This window comes from Cervus canadensis, chromosome 8, assembly GCF_019320065.1.
Source record: "Cervus canadensis isolate Bull #8, Minnesota chromosome 8, ASM1932006v1, whole genome shotgun sequence".
Classification (NCBI taxonomy): Eukaryota; Metazoa; Chordata; class Mammalia; order Artiodactyla; family Cervidae; genus Cervus; species Cervus canadensis.
The window spans coordinates 73990128-74015967 of NC_057393.1; the positions used below are offsets into that span (position 1 = coordinate 73990128).

A 25840-nucleotide genomic window follows, 5' to 3' on the forward strand; every position below is an offset into this window, starting at 1 on the left:
CTTAGGAAACAGAAACTCAGTGAAAATTAATTGGCTGTAATTAAATTAGTTATTAATTCCAGAACCCAAAATGGCTGAATATTTGAAATCCAAACTCCTCTATAACAACTAAGAGGAACCGACAGACACTTAATGGCAATCACTTCTGTCTCTGGGGATCTTCCGGCTCAGAAAGTTGTGTCTAGGAATCCTTTACCAATAAGGCATATCCAATTTCCATGATTTAGAGAGACCAGGCTAAGAGGAGCTGGAAAATCTAACACACTCACTTGAAAAATATTCTAAGCTGTGTTCTAGTGGGTCAGTAGTGTCAGTGTGGTATATACGCAGGGCAATAACACATCATTACTCTTGTGACTTTCATTCTAAATACTGTGTTGAGAGATACTGGAAAAAAGAAACTGCCCAGCAGTTTCAGACTCAGTACTACTTAAAAAGAATACTCACCTGCAGCCTTTTTGTGACAAGAAATAGCCTCTTCGTATTTCCCTGAAGCTAACAAACGATCTGCTCGTCTGCTCTGTTGATGGGCCTAGAAGACAAACATTCCTGAGTTATTTACTTGAGAAAAAAAAAAAAAAACGAAAACTTTTAAGACAGTAATGCTGTTTGTTGCCACATATGCCAAACCATTACAACTCTATCTGAAACTGGGGAACTCTAATGTGTAGTATCTGAAAGGACTGGTAACTTCTTTCAACTCTACTAATAAACTATCAAGGTTAATACCAGGCACTAACTCCTTCAAGGTGCTCACATTCGTCAGAGATTAACCAAGAGTTAAAATCAGATTGTTACTCAAATTGTATACTTTCTTGTTTTTTAACTCAGTCTTCCTTTTCAACATTAAAGTTACTATTTACATTTTAAAGATAAAAAATTCATTATGTAGTTGAGGAATTAATTATACCAATATTTAATGTTATGGTGGATATTTTTTCAGGTACAACTCACCTGAACAACTAACGCATAAGTACTGAATGCATATGGACTAACTAAGTAGTCATTTGTCTCCTTACATCTGTGTTACATTTAAGAATTATTACAATTCTGTGAAATGTGTTTCATCTCTTACAAAAGGAGCTCCCTAGACTCACAGTGGTCACATATCTTATATAATTAGCAGGCAAGGAAAAAGAAATGGAAGTCTTCCAACTAGGCTAATGTTTTCCTCACTAACAAACTCACAGATAATTTAACAAAGCTACTCAAAGTGAAAAAAGCACTATACACTTATGTTCATAACAGCATTATTCACAGTAGTCAAAAAGAGGAAGTAACCTAAGCATCAATAGAAAAATGAACAAAACATGGTATATATGTACAGTGTAAAATTAGCCTGAAGACAGAGAAAACCGACACATGCTGTAACATGGATGAACTTTAAGGACTTTAAGCTAGTAATGAAATAGAAAATGAGCCACTTAAAAAAAAAAAATACTGTATGACCCCACTTATGAGGTATCTGTGCTCAGTCTTTTAGTCATGTCGTGACTCTCTGTGACCCCATGGACTGCAGCCCACCAGACTCCTCTGTCCATGGAATTCTCCAGGCAAGAATACTGAAGTGGGTTGCCATTCCCTTCTCCAGGGATCCTCCAGCCCAGGGATTGAACCCTCATCTCTTGTGTCGGCAGGCTGATTCTTTACCACTGAGATATCTGGGAAGCCCAAAGACATATCTAAAGTAGTCAAATTCATAAAACCTGAAAGTAGAATGGTGGTTGCCAGAAACCAGGGGAGAGAAAGATGGGACATTCTCATTCAGTGGGTGTAGAGTTTCATTTTCACAAGATGAAAAAGTTCTGGACATCTGCTGCACAAAAATGTGAATATTCTTAACACTACTGAACTGTACATTTAAAAACTATAGACAGCAAATTTGGGAGATCCCTGATGGTCTAGTGGTTAGGAATCAGTGCTTTCACTGCCATGGCCCAGGTTCAATCCCTGGTCAGGGAACTGAGATCCCATAAGCCACATGGTGTGGTCAAAAACTTTTTTAATTAAAAAAAAAAAATCAGAGATGGAAAACTGTATGTTCTCTGTACTTTACCTTAGTGTGTTTAACAGCAAAAATCAAATCTGTGTCAGGTATAAAATGATTCGTCTTGAATGCTTTTCAAAAGATGTGCCACTGATGCCTCATAAAACCATGTCAGAGGATCACTCTTGTAGCTGAGATCAGAAATGTTCTGAGCATGCTTACAAATCATGCTCAGTGGAAAACAGGTGAAGACAAAAGCAGGGAACAGTACACTTCTAGCAATGCATGCATGCTATTTACATATGCACTTCTAGCAAAGGCATGCTGTTCACATTTCTCCTGTTTCTATTTTAATAAGGAAGAAGTAACACTCTTAGAAACAAGATTATTCTTCCAATTGTTTCAGAGGCTTCTTACTCTTCAAACAGTAAACAAACTTTTTCTCTAAGTTTCAATTCATTCCTAAAAAAGGTGGGTGGGTGGGTGGGTAACAGGAAATGACTATGGGCTGAAAGTAGTTTCAACCATGGAGTCTTGGCCTGAAGGAAACAAACATGTTCTGAACACAGGAATATTAGATAGTGTCCAGAAATGAGAGATCTGTGGAAAGAAAACAAAGTTACGACCAACATGATTTCCCCAAGAAGTGTATTCTGAGTACAGCTGAAGCAAGTGACACTCAGGTTCTAGGTAGAGGGGAGAAATGAAAGAATCAGCACATTCCTATACCTCTCTAGGCTGTGAAAGAAGTCCTCCAGAAGAGACAGAGTTCTCTGAAATCCAAAAGTACCTTCTAACTAGGATGGCACAGTGTCGGCAAAGCCCACGAAGAACCTGGGGCACGGGCACAAGTCCTCACTCTCCCACTAAACCAGCCAAATTACCTGGGCCTTCAGGGTCTGCTTCCTCACTTGTAAAATGATGGAGTTAGACCACATCTGTGCTTCTCAAGTTTTAACTGAATCTGAATCCCCTGAAGAATACATGTAGACTCTTCTTCAGTAGGACCTCAGATTCCACTGGTAAAGCTAGACCCACAGGTTCCCAGACACACTTGAGAAGCAGGGATGAGATGCTCTCTGGGGTTACCTCATTCTAACGCTGTGTCTTTAGTTTCTGTCCAATGACATCAATCCCTTTCTACCTTGGACCATATTTATCAAGCTCCCTAGTTAAACTACTACAAGTTTCACAATAAGAGAGTATTTTTTCTTTCTCATACCCTTTTTCATTATGGTTTATTACAGGATATTGGATATAGTTCCCTGTGTTATACAGTTGATCCTTGTTGGTTATCTTCTTTATATACTATAGTCTATGTCTGCTAATTCCAAGCTGCCCCACCCCATTTCCCCTTTGCTAACCATAAGTTTTCTGTGAGACTGTTTCTGTTTCACAGAAAAGTTCATTTGTGTCATATTTTAAATACCACATATAAGTGACCTCATATTTGTCTTTCTCTGACTTATTACTTGTTATGATAACCTCCAGGCCCATCCATGTTGCCTCAAATGGCATTATTTCATTTTTTGTGGCTGAGTAATATTCCATGTGTACATATGACACAACACCTATATCCATTCACCTGTCCATGAACCATGTGTGGGGTATTGTAATAGTGCTGCTATGAAAATAGATGTGAATGTATCTTTTTAAATTGGAGTTGCGTCTGGATATATGCACAGGAGTGAGACTGCTGGATCATATGTATAGCTATTTTTACTTTAAGGAACCCCCAACACTGTTCTTCACAGCAGCTGCACCAACTTACATTTCCACCAACAGTGTAGAATTCCCTTGTTTCTCTCCAGCATCTTTAATTTGTAGAATTTTTTTAAATGATGGTCACTCTGACTGATGTGAGGTGGTATCTCACTGTAGCTTTGATTTGAATTTCTCTATTAGTGATGTTGAACATCTTTTCATGTGCCTACTGGCCATCTGTATATCTTCTTTGAAGAAATGTCTATTTGGGTGTTCTGCCCATTTTTAATTGAGTTGTTTGTTTTTTTGTCATGAGCTGTTAGAATATTTTGAAAATTAAGCCCTTGTCAGTCACATAGCTTGCAAATATTTTCTCCCATTCTGTAGGCTGATTTTTTGTTTATGGCTTCTTTTGCAATGCAAAACCTTGTAAGTTTGATTAGGTCCCATTTGTTTATTTCTGCTTTTATTTCTATTGCCTTGGGAGACTACCCTAGGAAAACACTGCCATGATTTATGTCAGAGAATGTTTTGCCAATGTTCTTTTCTAGGAGTTTAATGTTGTCATGTTAAGTCTTTAAGCCATTTTGAGTTTATTTCTGTCTATGTTATGAAATAAACTTTTTTTTTTTTCCTTTCAAAACCAAAGAAACCAAGAGTTTCCAAGTGGTGAGACCAGGACCTCATGGCTCTTCCAACTCCCCTAAAATGTCTCCATGTAAAATCCAATCTCTGATCACTCTGCCAATTCAGGAGTTACATCTCATTTTAAAACACATACCTACTCTCGTTATCTGGCACATGAGCAATCAAACTCCCTATTAAAATACAGGTCCTACACCAAGTCTTGTTAGACACCCAGCAAATGCTGACTGTTGAGGTTTTCAAATCTCAGCTTGAGCACTTATTAGATACCGGAACTTGGCTTTCTTAACTTCCTGCCCAAGTTTTCTCATCTTTAAGATGAGAATGTTTTTCACCTTAATACCAAAACCTGACAAAGATGCCACAAAAAAAGAAAACTATAGGCCAATATCACTGATGAACATAGATACAAAAATCCTTAACAAAATTCTAGCAAACAGAATCCAACAACATATTAAAAAGATCATACATCATGACCAAGTGGGCTTTATCCCAGGGATGCAAGGATTCTTCAATATTCGCAAATCAATGTAATACACCACATTAACAAATTGAAAAATAAAAACCATATGATTATCTCTATAGATGCAGAGAAAGCCTTTGACAAAATTCAACATCCATTTATGATAAAAACCCTCCAGAAAGCAGGAATAGAAGGAACATACCTCAACATAATAAAAGCTGTATATGACAAACCCTCAGCAGACATTATCCTCAATCATGAAAAATTGAAAACATTTCCCCTAAAATCAGGAACAAGACAAGGGTGCCCACTCTCACCACTACTATTCAATATAGTTTTGGAAGTTTTGGCCACAACAGAGCAGAAAAAGAAATAAAAGAAGAAGTAAAACGCTCACTGTTTGCAGATGACATGATCCTCTACATAGGAAACCCTAAAGACTCCACCAGAAAATTACTAGAGCTAATCAGTGAATATAGTAAAGTTGCAGGATATAAAATTAACACACAGAAATCCCTTGCATTCCTATACACTAAAATGAGAAAACAGAAAGAGAAATTAAGGAAACAATTCCATTCGCCATTGCAACAAAAAGAATAAAATACTTAGGAATAAATCTACCTAAAGAAACAAAAGACCTATATATAGAAAACTATAAAACACTGATGAAAGAAATCAAAGAGGACACAAATAGATGGAGAAATATACCGTGTTCATGGATTAGAAGAATCAGTACAGTGAAAATGAGTATACTACCGAAAGCAATCTATAGATTCAATGCAATCCCTATCAAGCTACCAACGGTATTTTTCACAGAACTAGAACAAATAATTTCACAATTTGTATGGAAATACAAAAAACCTCAAATAGCCAAAGCAATCTTGAGAAAGAAGAATGGAACTGGAGGAACCAACCTGCCTGACTTCAGGCTCTACTACAAAGCCACAGTCATCAAGACAGTATAGTACTGGCACAAAGACAGAAATATAGATCAATGGAACAAAATAGAAAGCCCAGAGATAAATCCACGCACCTATGGACATCTTATCTTTGACAAAGAAGGCAAAAATATACAATGGAAAAAAGATAATCTCTTTAACAAATGGTGCTGGGAAAACTGGTCAACCACTTGTAAAAGAATGAAACTAGAACACTTTCTAACACCATACACAAAAATAAACTCAAAATGGATTAAAGATCTAAACCTAAGACCAGAAACTATTAAACTCCTAGAGGAAAACATAAGCAAAACACTCTCCGACATAAATCACAGCAGGATCCTCTACGACCCACCTCCCAGAATATTGGAAATAAAAGCAAAAATAAACAAATGGGACCTAATTAAAATTAAAAGCTTCTGCACAACAAAGGAAACTATAAGCAAGGTGAAAAGACAGCCTTCAGAATGGGAGAAAATAATAGCAAATGAAGAAACAGACAAAGAATTAATCTCAAATATATACAAGCAACTCCTGCAGCTCAATTCCAGGAAAATAAAAGACCCAATCAAAAAATGGGCCAAAGAACTAAACAGACATTTCTCCAAAGAAGACATACAGATGGCTAACAAACACATGAAAAGATGCTCAACATCACTCATTATCAGAGAAATGCAAATCAAAACCACAATGAGGTACCACTTCACGCCAGTCAGAATGGCTGCTATCCAAGAGTCTACATGCAATAAATGCTGGAGAGGGTGTGGAGAAAAGGGAACCCTCTTACACTGTTGGTGGGAATGCAAACTAGTAGAGCCACTATGGAGAACAGTGCGGAGATTCCTTAAAAAACTGGAAATAGAACTGCCATATGACCCAGCAATCCCGCTGCTGGGCATACACAATGAGGAAACCAGAACTGAAAGAGACACGTGTACCCCAATGTTCATCACAGCACTGTTTATAACAGCCAGGACATGGAAGCAACCTAGATGTCCATCAGCAGACAAATGGATAAGAAAGCTGTGGTACATAGACACAATGGAATATTACCCAGCCATTAAAAAGAATACATTTGAATCAGTTCTAATGAGGTGGATAAAACTGGAGCCTATTATATAGAGTGAAGTAAGTCAGAAAGAAAAACACCAATACAGTATACTAACGCATATATATGGAACTTAGAAAGATGGTAATGACAACCCTGTATGAGAGACAGCAAGAGAGACATGGATGTACTGAACAGTCTTTTGGACTCTGCGGGAGACGGTGAGGGCAGGATGATGTGGGAGAATGACATTGAAACATGTAAATTATCATATGTGCAACGAATCACCAGTCCAGGTTCAATGCATGAGACAGGGTGCTCGGGGCTGATGCACTGGGATGACCCAGAGGGATGGGATGGGGAGGGAGGTGGGAGGGGGGTTCAGGATGGGGAACACATGAACACACATGGAGGATTCAAGTCAATGTATGGCAAAACCAATACAGTGTTGTAAAGTAAAATTAATTAATTAATTAATTTTTTTTAAAAAAAAGGATGAGAATGTTGTGAAAATTAAACAAGTTAAAAGACAATAACAGGGACTTGCCTGGTGGTCCAGTGGTTTAAAACCTGCCTTCCAATGCAGGGGACATCAGTTCCATCCCTGGTCTGGGAACCAAGATTCCACATGTGGTGGGGTAACTAAGCCCACCCACTGCAACTACTGACCCTACACTCTAGAGCCTACACATCACAACTAGGGAGCCCACACACTGCAGGCCCCAAGCCCACATGCTACAGCTAGAGAGAAGCTGGCATGCTGCCACAAACAGTCCATGCATGCCGACGAAGAGCCTGTGTGCCACAACTAAGACCCAACACAGTCGAATAAATATTATCTTTAAAAAGAATTTAAAAGCATCAGAGCTATCTACCACCATAAAATGTATAACGTGGTGGAAGAGACTAAACTGCATTCTCTTTCAACTAAAGATACTGTACAAAACTTACTTTCTGTAGTTCTTATTTTTAAAACAATCTTTAAAGATCCTTCTTAAAGCAAAGATTATATGGTCATTTATTTATATTTGTTTCATTATATATAGAAGATTCTATCCAAAAGCAACAAAATACATTCTTCAAGTGCTCAAAGAACATCCTCCAGGATAGATAATAGTGTTAGACCACAAAATAAGTCTTAATAAACCTAAAAAGACTGAAATCATTTCAAGGCATCTTTTCTAGCCACCACGGAAACTAATTACAAGAAGAAATAAATTATAAGAAGAAAACTGGAAAAACTGTAACTATGCGGAGATTAAACAGCATGCCACTGAACAACGAATAGGTCAAAGGAGAAATCAAAAGAGAAATAAAAAATATTTTGAAACAAATGAAAATGGAAATAAAATATACCAAAACTTATGAGATGCAGCAAAAGCAATTCTAAGAGGGAAGTTCATATGGATAAAAGCCTACCTTGCAGAACCAGAAAAGTCTCCAATAATCTAACTTTACACCTCAAGGAACTAGAAAAAAAAATGATGCCCAAGGTTAGTAGAAGAAAGGAAATAACAAAGATTAGAGCAGAAATACACAAAACACAGATTTTTTAAAAAGCAACAGACAGGATCAGTAAAACCAAGAGCTAGTTCTTTGAAAAGATTAACAAAATTGACAAATCTATAGCTATACTCAATAAGTATACTGATGTGAAGAGCCGACTCATTGGAAAAGGCCCTGATGCTGGGAAAGACTGAAGGCAGGAGAGGGGGACGACAGAGGATGAGATGGTTGGATGGCATCACTGACTCAATGGACATGAGTTTGAGCAAACTCTGGGAGATGGTGGAGGACAGGGAAACCTGGCGTGCTGCTGTCCACGGGGTCACAAAGAGTTGGCCACGACTGAACAACAATTCTCTACAAAGAAAAAAAGAGAAGATTCAAATAAAGTTTTAAAATGAGGGAATTTCCTGGTGGTCCAGTGGTTAGGACTCACCGCTTTCACTGTTGTGGCCTGGATTCAATTCCTAGTTGGGGAACTAAGATCCCACAAGCCATATAATGTGGCCAACTCCCCCACCCCCACAGAAATACAAAGGATCATAAGAGACTATTATGAACAATTATCAATATATGCCAACAAACTGGGCAACCTAGAAAAAATGAATGAATCCCTCCAACAAAAACTTTGAAAAAAAACAGAAAACCTGAACAGACCAATAACAGGCATACCTCTAAGATATTTCAAGTTCAGTTCCAGGCTACTGCAATAAAGTGAATGCCGGAGTAAAACAAGTCACAAAAACTTTTTACTTTCCCAATGCATGTAAAAGTTATGTTTACACTACATGTGCGATAGCATTATGTCTTAAAAAAAATGTAGATTTCCTTAATTTAAATATAATACATTTGGAATAACAATGCCAGTAAGACACAGGGTAGCCACAAACCTTCAACTTGTTTAAAAAAAAAAAAAAAATCAGCAACATCTGCAAGCGCAATAAAGTGAAGCACAGTAAAATGAGGTAACCACAAACCTCACACAAAAAAACTCCAGGACCAGATGCCTTCACTGGTGAATTCTACCAAAAATTCAAACAAGAATTAATACCAATCCTTCTCAACCTCTTCCAGAAAAATGGAAGAGTAAGGAATACTTCCATACTGATCTTACAAGGCCAGCATTACCCTGATACCAAAACAGACACGGACACCATAAGAAAAAAAAAAAAAAGCTAGAGGTCAATATCCCTGATGAACAGATACAAAAATCCTTGGCAAAATACTAGCAAATCAAGTGGGATTTATTCCAGGGATACAAGGACAGTTCAACAAATCAAATTTACCCCAAAATCAATGTGATGACACCTTAATAAAAGGAAGACTAAACATGATATGAGCATTTCAACAGGATAAAAAGCATCTGACAAAAATCAATACCCACTCACGATAAAAACTCTTAACAAAATGAATATAGAGGAAATATATCTCAACATTATAAAAACCATATATGACAGGCCCACAGCTAACATAATACTCAACACTGAAAAGCTCAAAGCTTTTCCTCTATGGTCAGGAACAAGACAAAGATGTCCACTCTAGCTGCTTTTAGTCAGCATAGTATTGGAAGTCCCTCCTAGCCACAGCAATTAGATGAGAGTAAGACATCCAAATCAGGAAGAAAGAAGTAAAACTGTTCACTATTTACAGATAACAAGATATTATATACCAAAAACTCTAAAGATTCCACCCAAAAACTTAGAATCAATGAATGTAGTACAAAGTTGTAAGATAAAAAATCAATATACAGGATTGATATCCTGGTGGTCCAGTGGCTAACTCCACACTCCACACTCCCAATGCAGGGGGCCCAGGATGGAGCCCTGGTCAGGGAACCAGATCCCACATGCCATGACTAAGAGTTCTCATGCAGCAACTAAGATTCCGCATGCCACAACTAAAAGATCCTGCATGCCGTAACTGAAGATCGAAAATCTCAAGTACCACAACTAAGACCCGGCACAGTCAAATATTTTACAAAACCAATACACATAATTCTGTTGCATTTCTATACACTAAAAAATTATAAGAGAAGTTAAGAAAACAATCCCATTTACAACTGCATCAAAAGCAATAAGTACTTAGTAGTAAATTTAACCAAAGAGGTAAAGACCTGTACACAAAAACTATTAGGCCACTGATGAAATGGATTTAAAGAATAGTTAAAGTGTCCATGCTACAATACACAGATTCAGTGCAACCTGTCAAAATTCCAATGGTTCTTTTCACAGAAATTGAACAATCCTAACAGTTGCACAGAAACACAAAAACTCCCAAATACCCAAAGCAATACAAAGAACAAAGCTGAAGGAATCAGGCTCTTTGATTTCAAACTATCTTACAAAGCTATGTGTGTACTCAGTTGTGTCCAACTGTTTGCAACCTCATGGGCTGTAGCCCACCAGATTCCTCTGTCCATGGGGATTCTCCAGGCAAGAACACTGGAGTGGGTTGCCATGCCCTCCTCCAGGGGATCTTCCCAATCCAGGGATTGAACCCAGGTCACCCACATTAAGGGCAGATTCTTTACCGTCTGAGCCAGCAGGGAAGCCCTACAAAGCTATATTAGTCAAAACAGTATGATAGTATAAAAAGACACAAAGATCAATGGAACAGGATGGCCTAGAAATAAATCAATGAATAAATTGTTCAATTAACAAATGTCAAACGAGCCAAGAATATACAACAGGGAAAGGACAGTTTCTTCAATAAATGATGTTGGGAAAACAGGATAGCCATGTGCTAAAGAATGCAATTGGACCACTACCTTACACAACACACAAAAGTTAACTCGAAATGGATTAAAGAACATAAGACCTGAAACCATAAAACTCCTCAAAGAAAAAATAGGCAGAAAGCTCTCTGACATAATTCTTTATTAACTGACAGCAAAAGCAACAAAAGCCAAGAGTGGGACTATATCAAACTAAAAAGCTGATGCATGGTAGAGGAAATCAAAATGAAAAGGCAACCTACCAAATGGGAGGAAATATTTGCAACTCATATATCTGATGAGGGGTTAGTATCCAAAATAACAAAGAATTCATACAATATAAAAATAAAAAGCAAAAAATCTGATTAAACCACAGCAATTTTCTCTTCAAGAAAATCAGAGATACCAAGGGAACATTTCATGCAAAGATGGGCACAACAAAGGACAGAAATGGTATGGACCTAACAAAAGCAGAAAATATTAAGAAAAGGTGGCAAGAATACACAGAAGAAATACACAAAAAAGATCATAATGACCCAGATATCCACAAGGGTGTGATCACTCACCTAGAGCCAGACATCCTAGAATTTGAAGGCAAGTGGGCCTTAGGAAGCATCAGTATGAACAAATCTAGTGGAGGTGATGGAATTCCAGTTGAGCTATTTCAAATCCTAAAAGATGATGCTGTTAGAGTGCTGCACTCAAAAATACCAGCAAATGTGGAAAACTCAGCAGTGGCCACAGGACTGGAAAAGGTCAGTTTTCATTCCAATCCCAAAGAAAGGCAACGCCAAAGAATGCTCAAACTACCACACAATTGCACTCATCTCATACGCTAGCAAAGTAATGCTCAAAATTCTCCAAGCCAGGCTTCAACAGTACGTGAACTGTGAACTTTCAGATGTTCAAGGTGGATTTAGAAAAGGCATAGTAACCAGAGATCAAATTGCCAACATCCACTGGATCATCGGAAAAGCAAGAGAATTCCAGAAAAACATCTACTTCTGTTTTATTGACTATGCCAAAGCCTTTGACTGTGTGGATCACAACAAACTGTGGAAAATTCTGAAAGAGATGGGAATACCAGACCACCTGACTGGCCTCCTGAGAAATCTGTATGCAGGTCAGGAAGCAGCAGTCAGAACTGGACCATGGAACAGACTGGTTCCAAATTGGGAAAGGAGTACATCAAGGCTGTATATTGTCACCCTGTTTATTTAACTTATATGCAGAGTACATCATGAGAAATGCCTGGCTAGATAAAGCACAAGCTGGAATCAAGATTGCTGGGAGAAATATCAATAACTGCAGATATGCAAATAACACCACCCTTATGGCAGAAAGCAAAGAAGAACTAGAGCCTCTTGATGAAAGTGAAAGAGGAGAGTGAAAAAGTTGGCTTAAAACTCCACATTTGGAAAAGTAAGATCATGGCATCTGGTCCCATCAATTCATGGCGAATAGATGGGGAAAACAGTGACAGACTTTATTTTGGGGGCTCCAAAATCACTGCAGATGGTGACTGCAGACATGAAATTAAAAGACCCCTGCTCTTTGGAAGAAAAGCTATGACCAACCTAGACAACATATTAAAAAGTAGACACATTACTTTGCCAACAAAGGTCCGTCTAGTCAAAGGTATGGTTTTTCCAGTAGTCATGTATGGATGTGAGAGTTGGACTACAAAGAAAGCTGAGTGCCAAAGAATTGACGCTTTTGAACTGTGGTGTTGGAGAAGACTCTTGAGAGGCCCTTGGACTGCAAGGAACTCCAACCAGTCCATCTTAAATATTCATTGGAAGGACTGTTGCTGAAGCTGAAACTCCAATACTTTGGCCACTAATGCGAAGAACTGACCCCTTGGTAAGCCCCTGATGCTGGGAAAGATTGAAGGTGGGAGAAGGGGATGACAAAGGATAAGATGGTTGGATGGCATCACCGACTCAATGCACATGAGTTTGAGCAAGCTCTGGGAGTTGGTGATGGACAGGGAAGCCTGGCGTGCTGCAGTCCATGGGGTCGCAAAGAGTCAGACACGACTGAGCGACTGAACTGAAACCACACGCAGAGAATCTCATTAGACATTTTTTGTTTTTTTTTTTTTCCCAGAAAAATACCCAGAAGTGGAACTGCAAGATAGTATGGTAATTCTACTTATAATTTTTCAAGGGACCTTTTCCCACAGTAGCTGCACCAATGTATGAATACATTCCCACCAACAGTGCACACGGGTTCCCTTTTCTCCAATTCTGGCCAACACTTGTTACTTCATATCTTTTAAAGAGTCGCCATTCTAACAGGGAGGATTTCCCCTATGGCTCAGAGAGTAAAAAATCTTGCAATGCGCAAGACCTGGGTTCAATCCCTGGTTTGGGAAGCTCCACTGGAGAAGGGAACGGCTACCCACTCCAGTATTCTGGCCTAGAGAATTCCCTGGACAGAGGAGCCTGGTAGTCCATGGGGTAGCAAGAGTCAAGACACAACTTGGCAACTAAACCACGATCATTCTAGCAGGTGACAGACTATATCTCGTTGTGGCTTTGGTTTACTTGCGTTTCCCTCATTAGTGATGCTGAGCATCTTTTCGTGTACCTGTTGGCCATCTGCATGTCTTCTTTGGAAAAATGTCTATTCATATTTGCCTGTTGTTTAATCAGATTTTTTTTTTCTATTTTGGATACTAACTCCTTATCATACATAATTTGAAAATATTTTCTCCCATTTGGTAGGTTGCCTTTTCATTTTGCTGCTGTGCATAGGTTTTTTAGTTTGATGTAGCCCCAAAGGATTATACTTTCTTGATACTCTCTGTTGCTTCAGTTCTTATTTTCTTTGCTTTTCTATCAGCAATTGTGGTAAGCTGCTTATATGACTCCCAATGACTCCTCCCTCCTGGAATTCACAACCTTATATAATCTTTCCTCCTCAAATGTGGGTTGGACCTAGAGATTTACAACTTAGAAATAGAATACAACCAAGGTGATGGAGGGTTACTTCCATGGTTAGGTAACAAAAGACTGTCACTTGCATCTTGGTAGCACTCTCTCTCCCTTGCTTACTTTAACACAGCCAACAGTCATGCTGTTCGCTGCCCCAAGGAAACACTCACATGGCAGAGTATGAGGTCGCCTGCCAACAGCCAGCAAGGAGCTGAAGTCTTCAACCCCAAACCCCTCAAGGAATGAAATCTTGACATCAACCCTGTGAGTGAAGTTGGAAGCGGCTCCTGCCTCAGGAGAGCCCTCAAACGGTACTGCACCCCAGCTGACCCTCACTTTGACTCTAGCCTTTTAAAAGACCCTGAAGCAAAGAACCCAGCTAAGTCATGCCTTTATCCCCGACACACAGAAACTGTGGGGAAACAAATCTGTGTTGTTTTAAGCTGCTAAATTTCAGGATAACTTATCTCAGTAGGTAACTGTGGCTCAACTGGTAAAGAATCTGCCTGCAATGCAGGAGATGTGGGTTCAATCCCTGGGTTGGGAAGATCTCCTGGAGAAAGGAAAGGCTACCCACTCCAGAGTCCTGGAGAATTCCATGGACTCTACAGTCCATGGGGTCACAGAGTCGGAAACAACAGCGACTTTCACTTAAGTATTCACTTAAGGTAACTAATATTTCAATAGTATGGTATCTGTCTTTTGTAAGCTGCCTCAAACTTTATTTGGAAATAGATGTGATATCCTGTCACTGAATATTGGGAGTATTAGCTTTTGTGATACCACAATCTCATATTAAAGCACTTTCTGGCACTCAGGGTTTACAACACACTGATTTAATTTTGAGAATCCTGTGGAAATTCTCATGGAAATCTGTACCTCTGATCCAGATATGATGGAATAGCTGGCATTGGTTTACCCTCCAACTGTAAGCAACTACAAAATTGGGTGAAGTATAAAGAAACAACAGTTTACAGATGGGGGAGGAAAAAAGGTAACAGAAGGATACATTTTCAAGAAATGGGAAATGCATAAGGTGAAACCTGCATTCCCCTTGGCATGCTGAGTGCATTTTCCAAAACAGAGTACAGGAAAATAAAGCCCAAGAAGGCAGTATCTCACTGGCCAAAGTTCAGTCGCCCAGCTGTGTCCAACTCTGTGTGACCCCTTGAAGAGCAGCATGCCAGGCTTCCCTGTCCTTCACTATCTCCACGAGTTTGCTCAAACTCATGTCCATTGAGTCGGTGATACCATCCAACCATCTCCTCCTTTGTTGCCCTTGATCTCTCCCAGCATCAGGGTCTTTTCCAATGAGTAGGCTCTTCACATCGTGTGGCCAAAGTAGTGGAGCTTCAGCCTCAGCACCAGTCCTTCCAGTGAACATTCAGGGTTGATTTCCTTTAGGATTTTGATCTCCTCGCTGTCCAAGGGACTCTCAAGAGTTTTCTCAAGCACCACAATTTGAAGCCATCAATTCCTTGGTGCTCAGCCTTCTATAATATGGTCTCACATCCATACGTGACTATTGGTAAAACCATAGCTTTGACTATCCGGACCTTTGTTGGCAATGTGATATCTCTGCTTTTTAATATGCTGTCTAGATTTTTCACAGCTTTTCTTCCAAGGAAAAGATTAAAAGTCTTTTAATTTCATGGCTGCAGTCACCATCTGCAGTGATTTTGGAGCCCAAGAAAATGAAATCCGACACTGTTTCCACTTTTCCCCATCTACTTGCCATGAAGTGATGGGACAGGATGCCATGATCTTCGTTTTTTGAATGCTGAGTTTTAAGCCAGCTTTTTCACTCTTTCACCTTCATCAAGAGGCTCTTTAGTTCCTCTTTGCTTTCTGCCATAAGGGTGGTGTCATTGCAAATCTGAGGTTATTGATATTTCTCCCAGCAATCTTGATTCCAGCTTGTGCTTCAACCAGCCCAGCATTTCTCATGATGTACTCTGCATATAATTCAAATAAGCGGGGTGACAATATACAGCCTTGACGTACTCCCTTCCCAATTTGGAACCAGTTGGTTGTTCCGGGTCCAGTTCTAACTGTTTCTTCTTGACCTGCATACAGATTTCTCAGGAGACAGGTAAGGTGGTCTGGTATTCCCATCTTTTCCACAATTCATTGTGACCCACATAGTCAAAGGCTTTAGAATAATCAATGAAGCAGAAGTAGATGTTTTCTGGAATTCCCTTGCTTTTTCTGTGATCCAACCAATGTTGGCAATTTGATTTCTGGTTCCTCTGCCTTTTCTAAACCTAGCTTGCACATCTGTAAGTTCTCAGTTCAACTACTGTTGAAGCCAAGCTTGAAGGATTAAGGAGATGGAAACCGGAAGGAAAAGCTAGATTTTGAGGAGTCCAGGATTAGAAGGAAGTGCAATGAAGACACCCTAAAAGTATGCATCAAATATTCTCTCAGATTCTTGGCTAACATCTAAGCTGTACATGAACAGGACACAATTTCAGGAAGCTGAGCAGAAATTCTTAGCAAAGAATTCAGAAGCCAAATGGTGTTGGGGAGCCAGGTTGCAGTTTGGGTCTAGAGAAAGTATTACCTTTGGTGAACACTTGGGACTCTGCGTTGAGACCTCAAAAGTCCAGCCCTGTCAGTAAGGACTACACTCTAGGCATCATGGGTAAAACTGAAACAGACCCACCAAGTTTAGCCTAAAATCAAGCCTGGACTGAATCAAGATGACCACTAGCATTTTAATTGTCAGCCAGAAGAACAAGCTATTAACAACATTCCTTGGAGGAAAATAACAAATTCAGAATCTCCATAACACATCATCCATAATGTGTAATATATAATAAAGTTAGCAGCGCATCAAGCAGGAAAATGGCACTAACAAAAGACAGAAGAGAAACAGAACCAGAGATTACCCAGGTATTGGAATAGGAAGGAACTCTAACTATGCTTAAGATGCTAAAGAAAACAGAGAAAGAGAACATAACAGATGAAAACTACAGAATGGGATAAAAGTTCTGTGAGAACAGGGACTTTGTCAAATCTTTGATGTCCAGATTACCTGGTAAGACAGTGACTGCTCATATGTTTGATCAGTCAATGAACAGTTAGTCAGATGGAAGGACGAGAGAGGTTATGTTGAGGATTGGTGACAAAATCAAAGATTCTGAAATGCCAAGCAAGCATTAATATATTTCATAGAAAATGACTAAAATAAAACTTTGCATCAAAATCTAAAATAAATAACTATACATATGTATATACACCTATATTGAGCACTAGAAAACCAGTCAGTGGTACATTTACTTCATTCACTATTTCATCCATCCAATCTTGAGGACATTTTAACCAGCAGTTTCCTACTCGCTGCTGAGTAAAAATGAAAGCACAATACTACAAAATGTTCTAAAGCCTTTATAAAAAGTAAAACAGCTTTAGATGTAGTAACATCCTACTACATGCATGTGTGCTTGGTCATGTCCAATGCTTTTGCGACCCCATGGACTCTAGCCCACCAGGTTCCTCTGTCCATGGGATTATCCCGACAAGAATATTAGAGTGAGTTGCTATTTCCTGCTCCAGGGGATCTTCCCAACTCAGGGATCAAACTCACATCTCCGACAGCTCCTGCACTGGCAGGCAGGTTCTTTACCACTGAGCCACCTGGGAAGCCCCCTTATTCCATTCGCCCTGTACAAATTCCTCCCTTGCTGAATTCTCCTCAGAAACAGCCGACACTGTCTACATGACCCCCACCCTGCCCACCCTGTGAACTGTTCTTCCTATACAATCAATATGATCCCCATGGAACTTGCTGTATTTATAAATTACCTTGTCCCCTAGACATCTAAAGAAACCGTTCCAGCATATTTTCAAACTTAGGACCAGAGGGTATGTCAAGAAAGTTTTAATTGGTTATAACTAGCCAGGTGGAAAATGTAGATTTAGAATCTGGAGAGAGAAGAAAAGCAATAAAGTCTGATGAGGCAGAGTAGGAAAACCTGATTATCTTAAGAGTCCCTGGTCCCATAAGTTCTTAGACTCACCTACATTGTAGTCTTGCCCTTCCTGCACCTTTCTTTTGCAGGTTTCTTTTTTTTTGGAAGCGGAGAGGGGAGGCATGCTGTATGGCACGCAGGATTTTAGTTCCCCAACCAGGTACTGAATCCGTGCACTGTACAGTGGAAGCTCAGAGTCTTAACACCTGGACCTCCAGGAAAGTGCTTTACACCTACCTTTTGATTTCAATAAATTATCCCTTTTGATTTAAGCTAATTTGAAATGGATTTTTATCACCTGTGACCAACAAAAATCCTAACTACAGCTAGATTACCAAGTGACCGCCCTCACCAAGAACTACATGCTAACTGCCTCAAAACTACAGGTTCATACAGTGTTCTTTCCCAAAGGAAAAAAAAAGTATCACTTTCTATTAAACTTCCATTTATTTATTTGTGTCCTTGGGGAAAGCTGTATGTAAAGATGAAAAGGAATATCATTGCCAAACACAATAAACTGGCAGAGAAAAATCTAATGTACTCTTGAACCTTGTGGTAGTGTCCTGAATGGAGAGCAGAGAAAAGTCATTCACTCTCCATTTCCAAATCAACTTACTATGAGTCTTCTAAAGGCAAGTAGCATCCCCTAAGTACTACACCGACTGTGTAACTACTACAATGAACTGCACTTAGGATAACTGCTCAACTGTTAGAGAGGTCCAGGAAGACCTTTTTGATTTTAAGTCAATTTCTCCCACAGACAGTCTGCCGCACCTCTTTCCTTCCTCAAGATTTCAGTTTACCTTGCCCCCCCACACCCACCCCCCTTTTAAGAACTGCCATCATCTGCTGTGAAGACAAATTACAGGATGAAAACCAACAGTGGGTCCTGAAATCAATCTGTGGGTCTCAACCAGCATTTAAAAAACTCTAATAGTAAATATTAGACTGCATCGTATGTAACACTATACAGACTCAGCTGGTAAAGAATCCGCCTGCAACACAGGAGACCTCAGTTCAATTCCTGGGTCAGGAAGATTCCCTGGAAAAGGGGATAGGCTACCCACTTCAGTATTCTTGGACTTCCCTGGTAGCTCAGACAATAAAAGAATCCACCTGCAATGCAGAAGACCTGGGTTCGATCCCTGGGCTAGGAGGATCCCCTGAAGGAGGGCATGGCAACCCACTCCAGTACTCTTGCCACTGACAGAGGAGCCGGGAGGGCTACAGTCCATGGGGTTGCAGAGTCGGACACAACTGAGACTAGCACAAGAGTGTATCATATACAATACTATATACACACACACAGCATTCTATGTTTCAGTTTTTTACATTTTTGTCTTATTTTGGGTTAAATATATGAATGTCCCTGCATTTTGCACAATTCCAAGAGACACATCCATAAGGAACCAAGCTCCGAAGTAATATACACTTAGGTATGTATGTACTGTCATTAAGTAAAAATTTCTTATTGCGGATCACAGTTAAAACAAATGGGCAAACATGATCTAATACAAAGATGAGATACTTTATTTAGAATCTTGCTTTCAAATCCAACTATCACCACTTACTCGGCAGTTCCAAGATTTCATCTGTAAAATGGGAAATATCTCAAACAGCTACTGAGAAAACAAAATAATAATATTTGTAAGTGCCTGCTGCCAACCCCAGGCCTCTGTAATTACTGGGTAAGTCTTAGTGCTCTACTGCATCCTTCAGAGCGCTTCCACTAAGCTTAGCCTAGCCTGTGACAAGATGAAATTTTCCTTGATATTTTTCAGGGCAAGATTTTATTTTTATTGTCAATATAATTAACATGGAGTAGTTACAAAGACCCCATACATACAAGGCCATCCTTTGGACCATACCTGATACCTTTATTTAGTGAGCACTCTAAAGAGCAGTTCAGCTTTTCAACAAACATATTCTCAGCACTCTTAAAAGGGCAAAACACAAAGAATACAATTGTGGTCACACAGTCACACGGACGCTGTCCTTAGAGTTTGCAGAGTAGGTAAGCAAAGCATGAGCAACACAGCCATATGTAAATTAAAGTCTGACATCATTCCCAAATAGACCGCAAACAAATCAAAGAACTAGAAATTATCTCACATAAGTTTTGACATTTGCTACCAGCACTTGCATCACCACCAAAATTAAATGTAAGGAAAGAAATGCCTAAATATACACTAAGTAATTTTATAAGTTACAATTTTCCATATTGAAAACTGATGAAAGAAAAAAAAAAAACTTATTCAGAGCCCAAAGACTAGTTATTCCCCCCAACAAGGTAAATACAAATACAATTCATCCTATTTTCCTTTTGACCAACTTCAAAAACCAGAAAATTAGAACACAGTATTCATACTATATATTAAAATGACTATCTCAAGCTGGTCTCTTCCATATCTTAGAAATCACTGTGAGGAAACAAGCCTATAAACTCATACTACAAATCTAACATAAAAGAAATACTAGAGCAGAGGAGGGCTTACCAGGTGGCGCCAGTGGTAAAGAACCCGCTTGCCAATGCAGGAGACATGAAGATGTGGGATTGATCCCTGAGTTGGGAAATTCCCACAGAGAAGGGCATGGCAACCTACTCCAGTATTCTTCCTGCCTAGAGAATCCCAGGGACAGGGGAGCTCAGTGGTCCATAGCATCGGACACGACTAAAGCGACTTAGCACCATGCACTAGAGCAAAGCCACTCAATACTGACAAAGAATCTGTAATTCAATATAGATAAGGACCATATTAAAATGAGTATTTTAAGTACATTAAGACAGAATAATTACTAGAAAGAAGTCATGATATCAACATAAGGTAGCTCCATAATGTATTTGAGTCACTAACCTACTTAATTTGTCTAGGCTTATTTATCTGTAAAGCTTGGGAAGCAATTCTTACTTAATTTCAAGGATACTCTGAGGACACATAATTATAAACCTAGGTACTGTAATAAGTCCTTATTCAGTCAACTTGGAATATACTATGATGTCATTAGAAAAAGCTTGTATAGACTAATGGGATGCTCAAAGGCACTCAAAATTATAGCATTGAGAAGTATTTCTCATGTTGAGTCTGCTGGATACTAGAATGAATATTGGCTGGCATAAAAGAATGTGACTGTCTTTAAAAAAATTCAGTCTTCTAATGAAAATACTAATTTGAAAAGATACATGCAACCCAATGTTCACAGCAGCATTATTTACAGATGCCGAGATACAGAAGCCACCAACATAGCCATCAACAGATGAATAGAAAAGGGTGTGACATATATGTAAACACAGATATGTATAGCAACACATACACACCACACACACAAATAATGGAACACTACTCTGTCATAAAAAAGAATGAGATGTTGCCATTTGCAACAACATGGATGGACTTGGAGGGTATAAATGAAATAAGCCTGGTAGAGAAAGACAAATACTGTAAGACATCACTTACATGTGAAATCTAAAGGAAAAAAATGAATGTATGAATATATTCAGTAACAAAAAAATAAACCAGACTTGGATACAGAAAACAAACTAGTGCTTACCTGTAGGGAGAAGGAAGGAGGATAGGGCAAGACAGGATAGGGAACTAAGGGGTACAAACTACACATAAAACATATAAGCTACAAGGATATAGTACAACAGAAAGTGAAAAAAGTGTCTTTTAAAATTGAGTGACAACAAATTCAGAAGCCAGACACTGATACTTAGCACAGTTAAAATGATTCAAGTAAATGTTAATTTCTGTTCTATTGTTCTCTTCCATTAAACACTAGATCTAAAACTTAAATCTTTCAAATCTCAAATGGCTTAAGAATTCAAGATGCCAAATTTCTGATACTTGTCCACATAAATTGTATGGCTGGATTATGGATTTATGCTAGACTCCTTAGTAAGACTATTCAAAATTCTCTCCTATAAACAGGTAATACCACTACCAAGTCAACTAATTTTTCCTAACTGGTGATTCTGCTGCTCCATCTAAACTGTCACCCAGTTCCAGTCTTTTCATAAGCTACCACACACTAGTGGGGCAGCTGGCTGGGGTTATGCTGAAGCAAGCAGCCAAATAAAGTGAAGTTAACTGGAACTGAACCAATGGTCATTTTGCAAGGACACTTGAACTCTGAAGCACTTTGTGAACTGCTGGTTATTTCTAATAATGTTCCTGTCAAGTTTCAGTACTGAGCCATCCATTATATTTCACTGCCAAGTATATGTCACCTTAAAACCAAGAAAAGTGCAAGACATTTCCCTGGTTTTAAGGAAAAAAAAAATCATAAACCTAGTCTGGTTCTTTTTAAGTGTAAACAACTCTTACCAATGGGGGCAGGGCTCAACAATAAAACTGGAAAGCACTTCTCATAGCAGTTAACCTGGCACCAGCCATCTGGTAACCATAGCTTTAGGTCCTAGAATCTTAAACTTTTTAAGCTCACCAAGTCCAAGTGAGATTTCTAAATTAAGAGTTTTGGTCTGATTATTGTAATAACTAACTCTTACACTTCATTACATACCAGGTACTGTTCTAGGCTCCTCACGTCTATTTACTCTCTTAATCCTGGTAACAAACCACAAAGAGTGAGATCAACTAATTTGCCCAAGGTCATATAGTTATTAAGCGACAAAGTCAGAATTCAAATCCAAGCAGTTTAGGTCCAGAATCTATACTCTTAATCCACAAGGCTGTACTGCTTCTCTACAGAATGGTTTGATTCCAGCCCAGAGCTCTCCCACACGTGTTCTCAGGGTTCCAACGTGAGAAACAAATAATTTTCCATACGTTCTTTTTTCCAAACCCACTATCATAGCTGAACTGAAAAAAGTTACCTTGTCTGTCTACAACTTTAAGTAATCCCACTTTTGTATCCAAAATAGACAACCTCTCTGGAAAACCAAAAGATACAGTGGCCAGGCAGAAAAGAACTCGTGTTTCTTGTTTTAAAATCGCTACACCTGAGGTGCCTAAAAACAATTATGAGTTATCAATGCTTTTTCTGAGAAAGGTAAACATCTACCATATTTTCATGATACCTAGAGATGAAACTGAGCTAAAAACAGCCACAGCCCTGTCTTTCCCCCCAACTTTCTCTAATTTAGTTGAGAAAGGAAAGTCTCAGTTTACGCATGTGAACACAGATGAGGAATGGGTGAAGGGAAACGGAGGTGAGAGGTTATGATTTCTCGACAGTGGGGACGCTCAGACTTCAGACCCTGTGTTAGAAGTTAGAACCAGTATTACACACCATTTCTGCCCCAGCTGGCTTAGTGTCTCTCCAGGCTGCAAAGAGGTGGTTACGTGGCGCTTGGAAGCATTTCCTCCAGTCTGGAGAGGTGGCAGCCCCCGTTGGTGGGAGCCCCTCGCCCAGAGCCCTGGGGCAGGGGGCGCCTGAAGGCGGCGGGAACAGGAGGCAGGAGCTTCCCAGGGATCCCCGAGGGGCCATCTACGGTTGCTTGGCTGGAGCCTCTGTAGGGCCGAGCCTGTCTGCACCCCCTAGATTTTAGGATCCCCCGCGCCAAACCAGCTTCCCGGCCTCCAGTCAGCTGCACGCCGAGACGGGGTCCTGAGGCAAAGGTGCCCGAGAGCCGACGCAACCCTCTGTGGGCCACTCACCAGGTTGAGGGGTCCTTCCATTACTTCCATAGACCCCGGGGTAAGCGGCGGCCTGAGGAAGGGGAGCGACGGAGCCCGGGCACATGGAGGGGAACAGCTGGAGAGCGCGAACGCAGCGGCGGCGACTGTGGCCCCACTCCGCGCCCCCAGAGCCAGCAGCGGGCGCAGGAGGAGCAACAACCCCACCACTTCCTCCTCCGGCGCCGCGTCGCGGGCCCGCCTCCTACGCCACGGCCACGCACGCGTCACGACGTCACACGCAGCTGGTTCAAGGTGGGAGTGAGGACAGGGAGTGGGTGGGGCTCAAGGAAGGCGGGGCATGGACAGACTTTCTCGCAGTCCGTCTTTCCTCTCGCGAGAAGCTTAGCTTCAGCTTGAAGACTCATACGTCGCCTGCAGAGGTATAGCTGTGTAGGATTTTAAGTGGCCGACTTCTGCTATCGGTCTCTCCTACATCCTTCCAGCGTAACTTCTCACAAATTCACTCAGTATTGCCAGATCCTCCCTTGCTCTCAGGCTCCGGGCTTTGTTGTTGCACCTGATTTTTTTTTTTCCCCCGCAGAAATGAGATTTGAGCAATGGTGGCTCAGCGGTAAAGTATTTGCCTGCACGGCAGGAGCCACCAGTCCAGGGACAAACACGGCTTTGCTCCCTGGGTCGTGAAGATCTCCTGCAGGAAGGCACAGCAACCCACCCCAGTATTCCTGCCTGGATAGTCCCATGGACAGAGGAGCCTCGTGGGGTACATGCAGTCCATGGGGTCGCAAAGAGTCGGACACGACTTAGCCACTTAATCACCAGAGCACGCACTGGCTTAGCCTCTGTTGGAGGAAGACAAACGATTCAGGGTTGTGCCCTCAAGTTGCCAACAAATCAATAAGAAAATAATATGGGTCTCAAGTAACCCTATACCATATGTACCATAACCATATACCATTCATTCAACAATTATGTGTCAGACCACTACAGTGAGTTCTTTCTGTTCAGGAATTCACTGGTTTAAAAAATGTGATTTATGCTGTAAAGGAAACTGTTGTGATAGAGGCACCATGAATTCTGCCACTTAAATCCTTTCAAAAGCCTTCTGAGCTTGGGAATTAACCTGGTGGTCCAGTAGTTACGACTCCAGGCTTTCACTGTGGAGGGCACAGGTTCTGTCCCTGGTCTGGTAGCTAAGATCCTACAACCCCATGGCAAAAAAAAAACAAAACACAAAAACCTTGTGAGCTTGGGAGAGGACACCACCTTGGCCTATAGGTTGAACGCAGCCTTGTGAGATCTTGAGCAGAGGACCCATCAAAGCATTTCTGAATTCCTGATCCATGGAATTTGTGAGGTAATAAATGTGTGTTGCTTTAAGCCACTAAGTTTGTGGTAATTTATTATAAGGCCAGGAAAACTATTAAGACCCCTGAATGCTTGCTAAGTCACTTTAGTCATGTCCACCTCTTTGCAACCCTGTGGACCATAGCCTGCCAAGCTCCTCTATACATGGGATTCTCTAGGCAAGAACACTCAAGTGGGTTGCCAGTTCCCTCCTCCAGGAGATCTTCCAGACCCACAGATTGAACCTGTGTCTCTTGTGTCTCCTGCATTGGCAGGTGGTTTTTTGTTTTTTTTTTTTTACCACTAGCACCACCTGGGAAGCCCATTAAGACCCCTACAAGGTGGTAAAATCCACAGGCAGAGCTTTCTTGTTTTTATTTTTGTTTTTCTGGCCATGCCATGTGGCTTGCAGGGGCAGGGGTGGTCCCTGGAGAAAGTGAACCAGGCTTCACTTTCTCAGACACGAAAGAAGTCATTTTTGGCTGGAACCAGGAGCCTGCCCCAGGACTGCTCTATTGTTTCTTGACTTCTTTTTTCCTACATTCCCTCCCTTTCCTGTTTATCGGCCTGTTAGAATGTGCCCTTTGGAACCCAGGGAAGGTTGAGGAGGCTGAATGAAGCTTATTTCCTGCAAACAAGAAACACGGAAAGGATCTGTACCCAGTAGGTACAAACAGGGTCCTGTATAAACAGGGTCCTGCTCTGTTTATACAAGAGTAGTGAGAAAGTATAAAAATATGTCTAACTCTGAAGAACCAATCTCTTTTCCTACACATAAGATAAAAGTTAAGTAATAAAAACAATGGCTAAACTTCAGAGAAAGGCAGTTTGCTGGCACAGTTAGCACATAAGTGGATAACACTCTTTCCTGTACTAATTAGGTATAAGGACTCATCTTCTTGCTTTGTCATTCCTTGATATAAAAGGAACTGTCAAATCATTCCCCCATTTCCAACTGTGTCATAAGCAAAGGGGGAAA

The 25840-nt window shown here is 40.3% G+C and overlaps 1 protein-coding gene across 2 annotated transcripts in view; it reads right to left on the reverse strand.

Moving 5' to 3' along the window:
- Positions 1-23766, reverse strand: part of NRBF2 (nuclear receptor binding factor 2) — a 31943-nt gene extending 8177 nt beyond the window's left edge. Inside the window, exons 1-2 of one of the 2 annotated variants that reach the window (XM_043476857.1) lie at positions 23536-23764; positions 448-532 (exon numbers count right to left, since the gene is read on the reverse strand). In XM_043476857.1, the coding sequence (XP_043332792.1) occupies positions 448-532; positions 23536-23565 (115 nt within the window). In that variant the 5' untranslated portion in view covers positions 23566-23764. Of the gene's footprint in view, positions 1-447; positions 533-23535 lie in introns of both variants that reach the window. The other variant, XM_043476858.1, reaches the window with a different exon arrangement.
- Positions 23767-25840: the final 2074 nt, after the last annotated feature.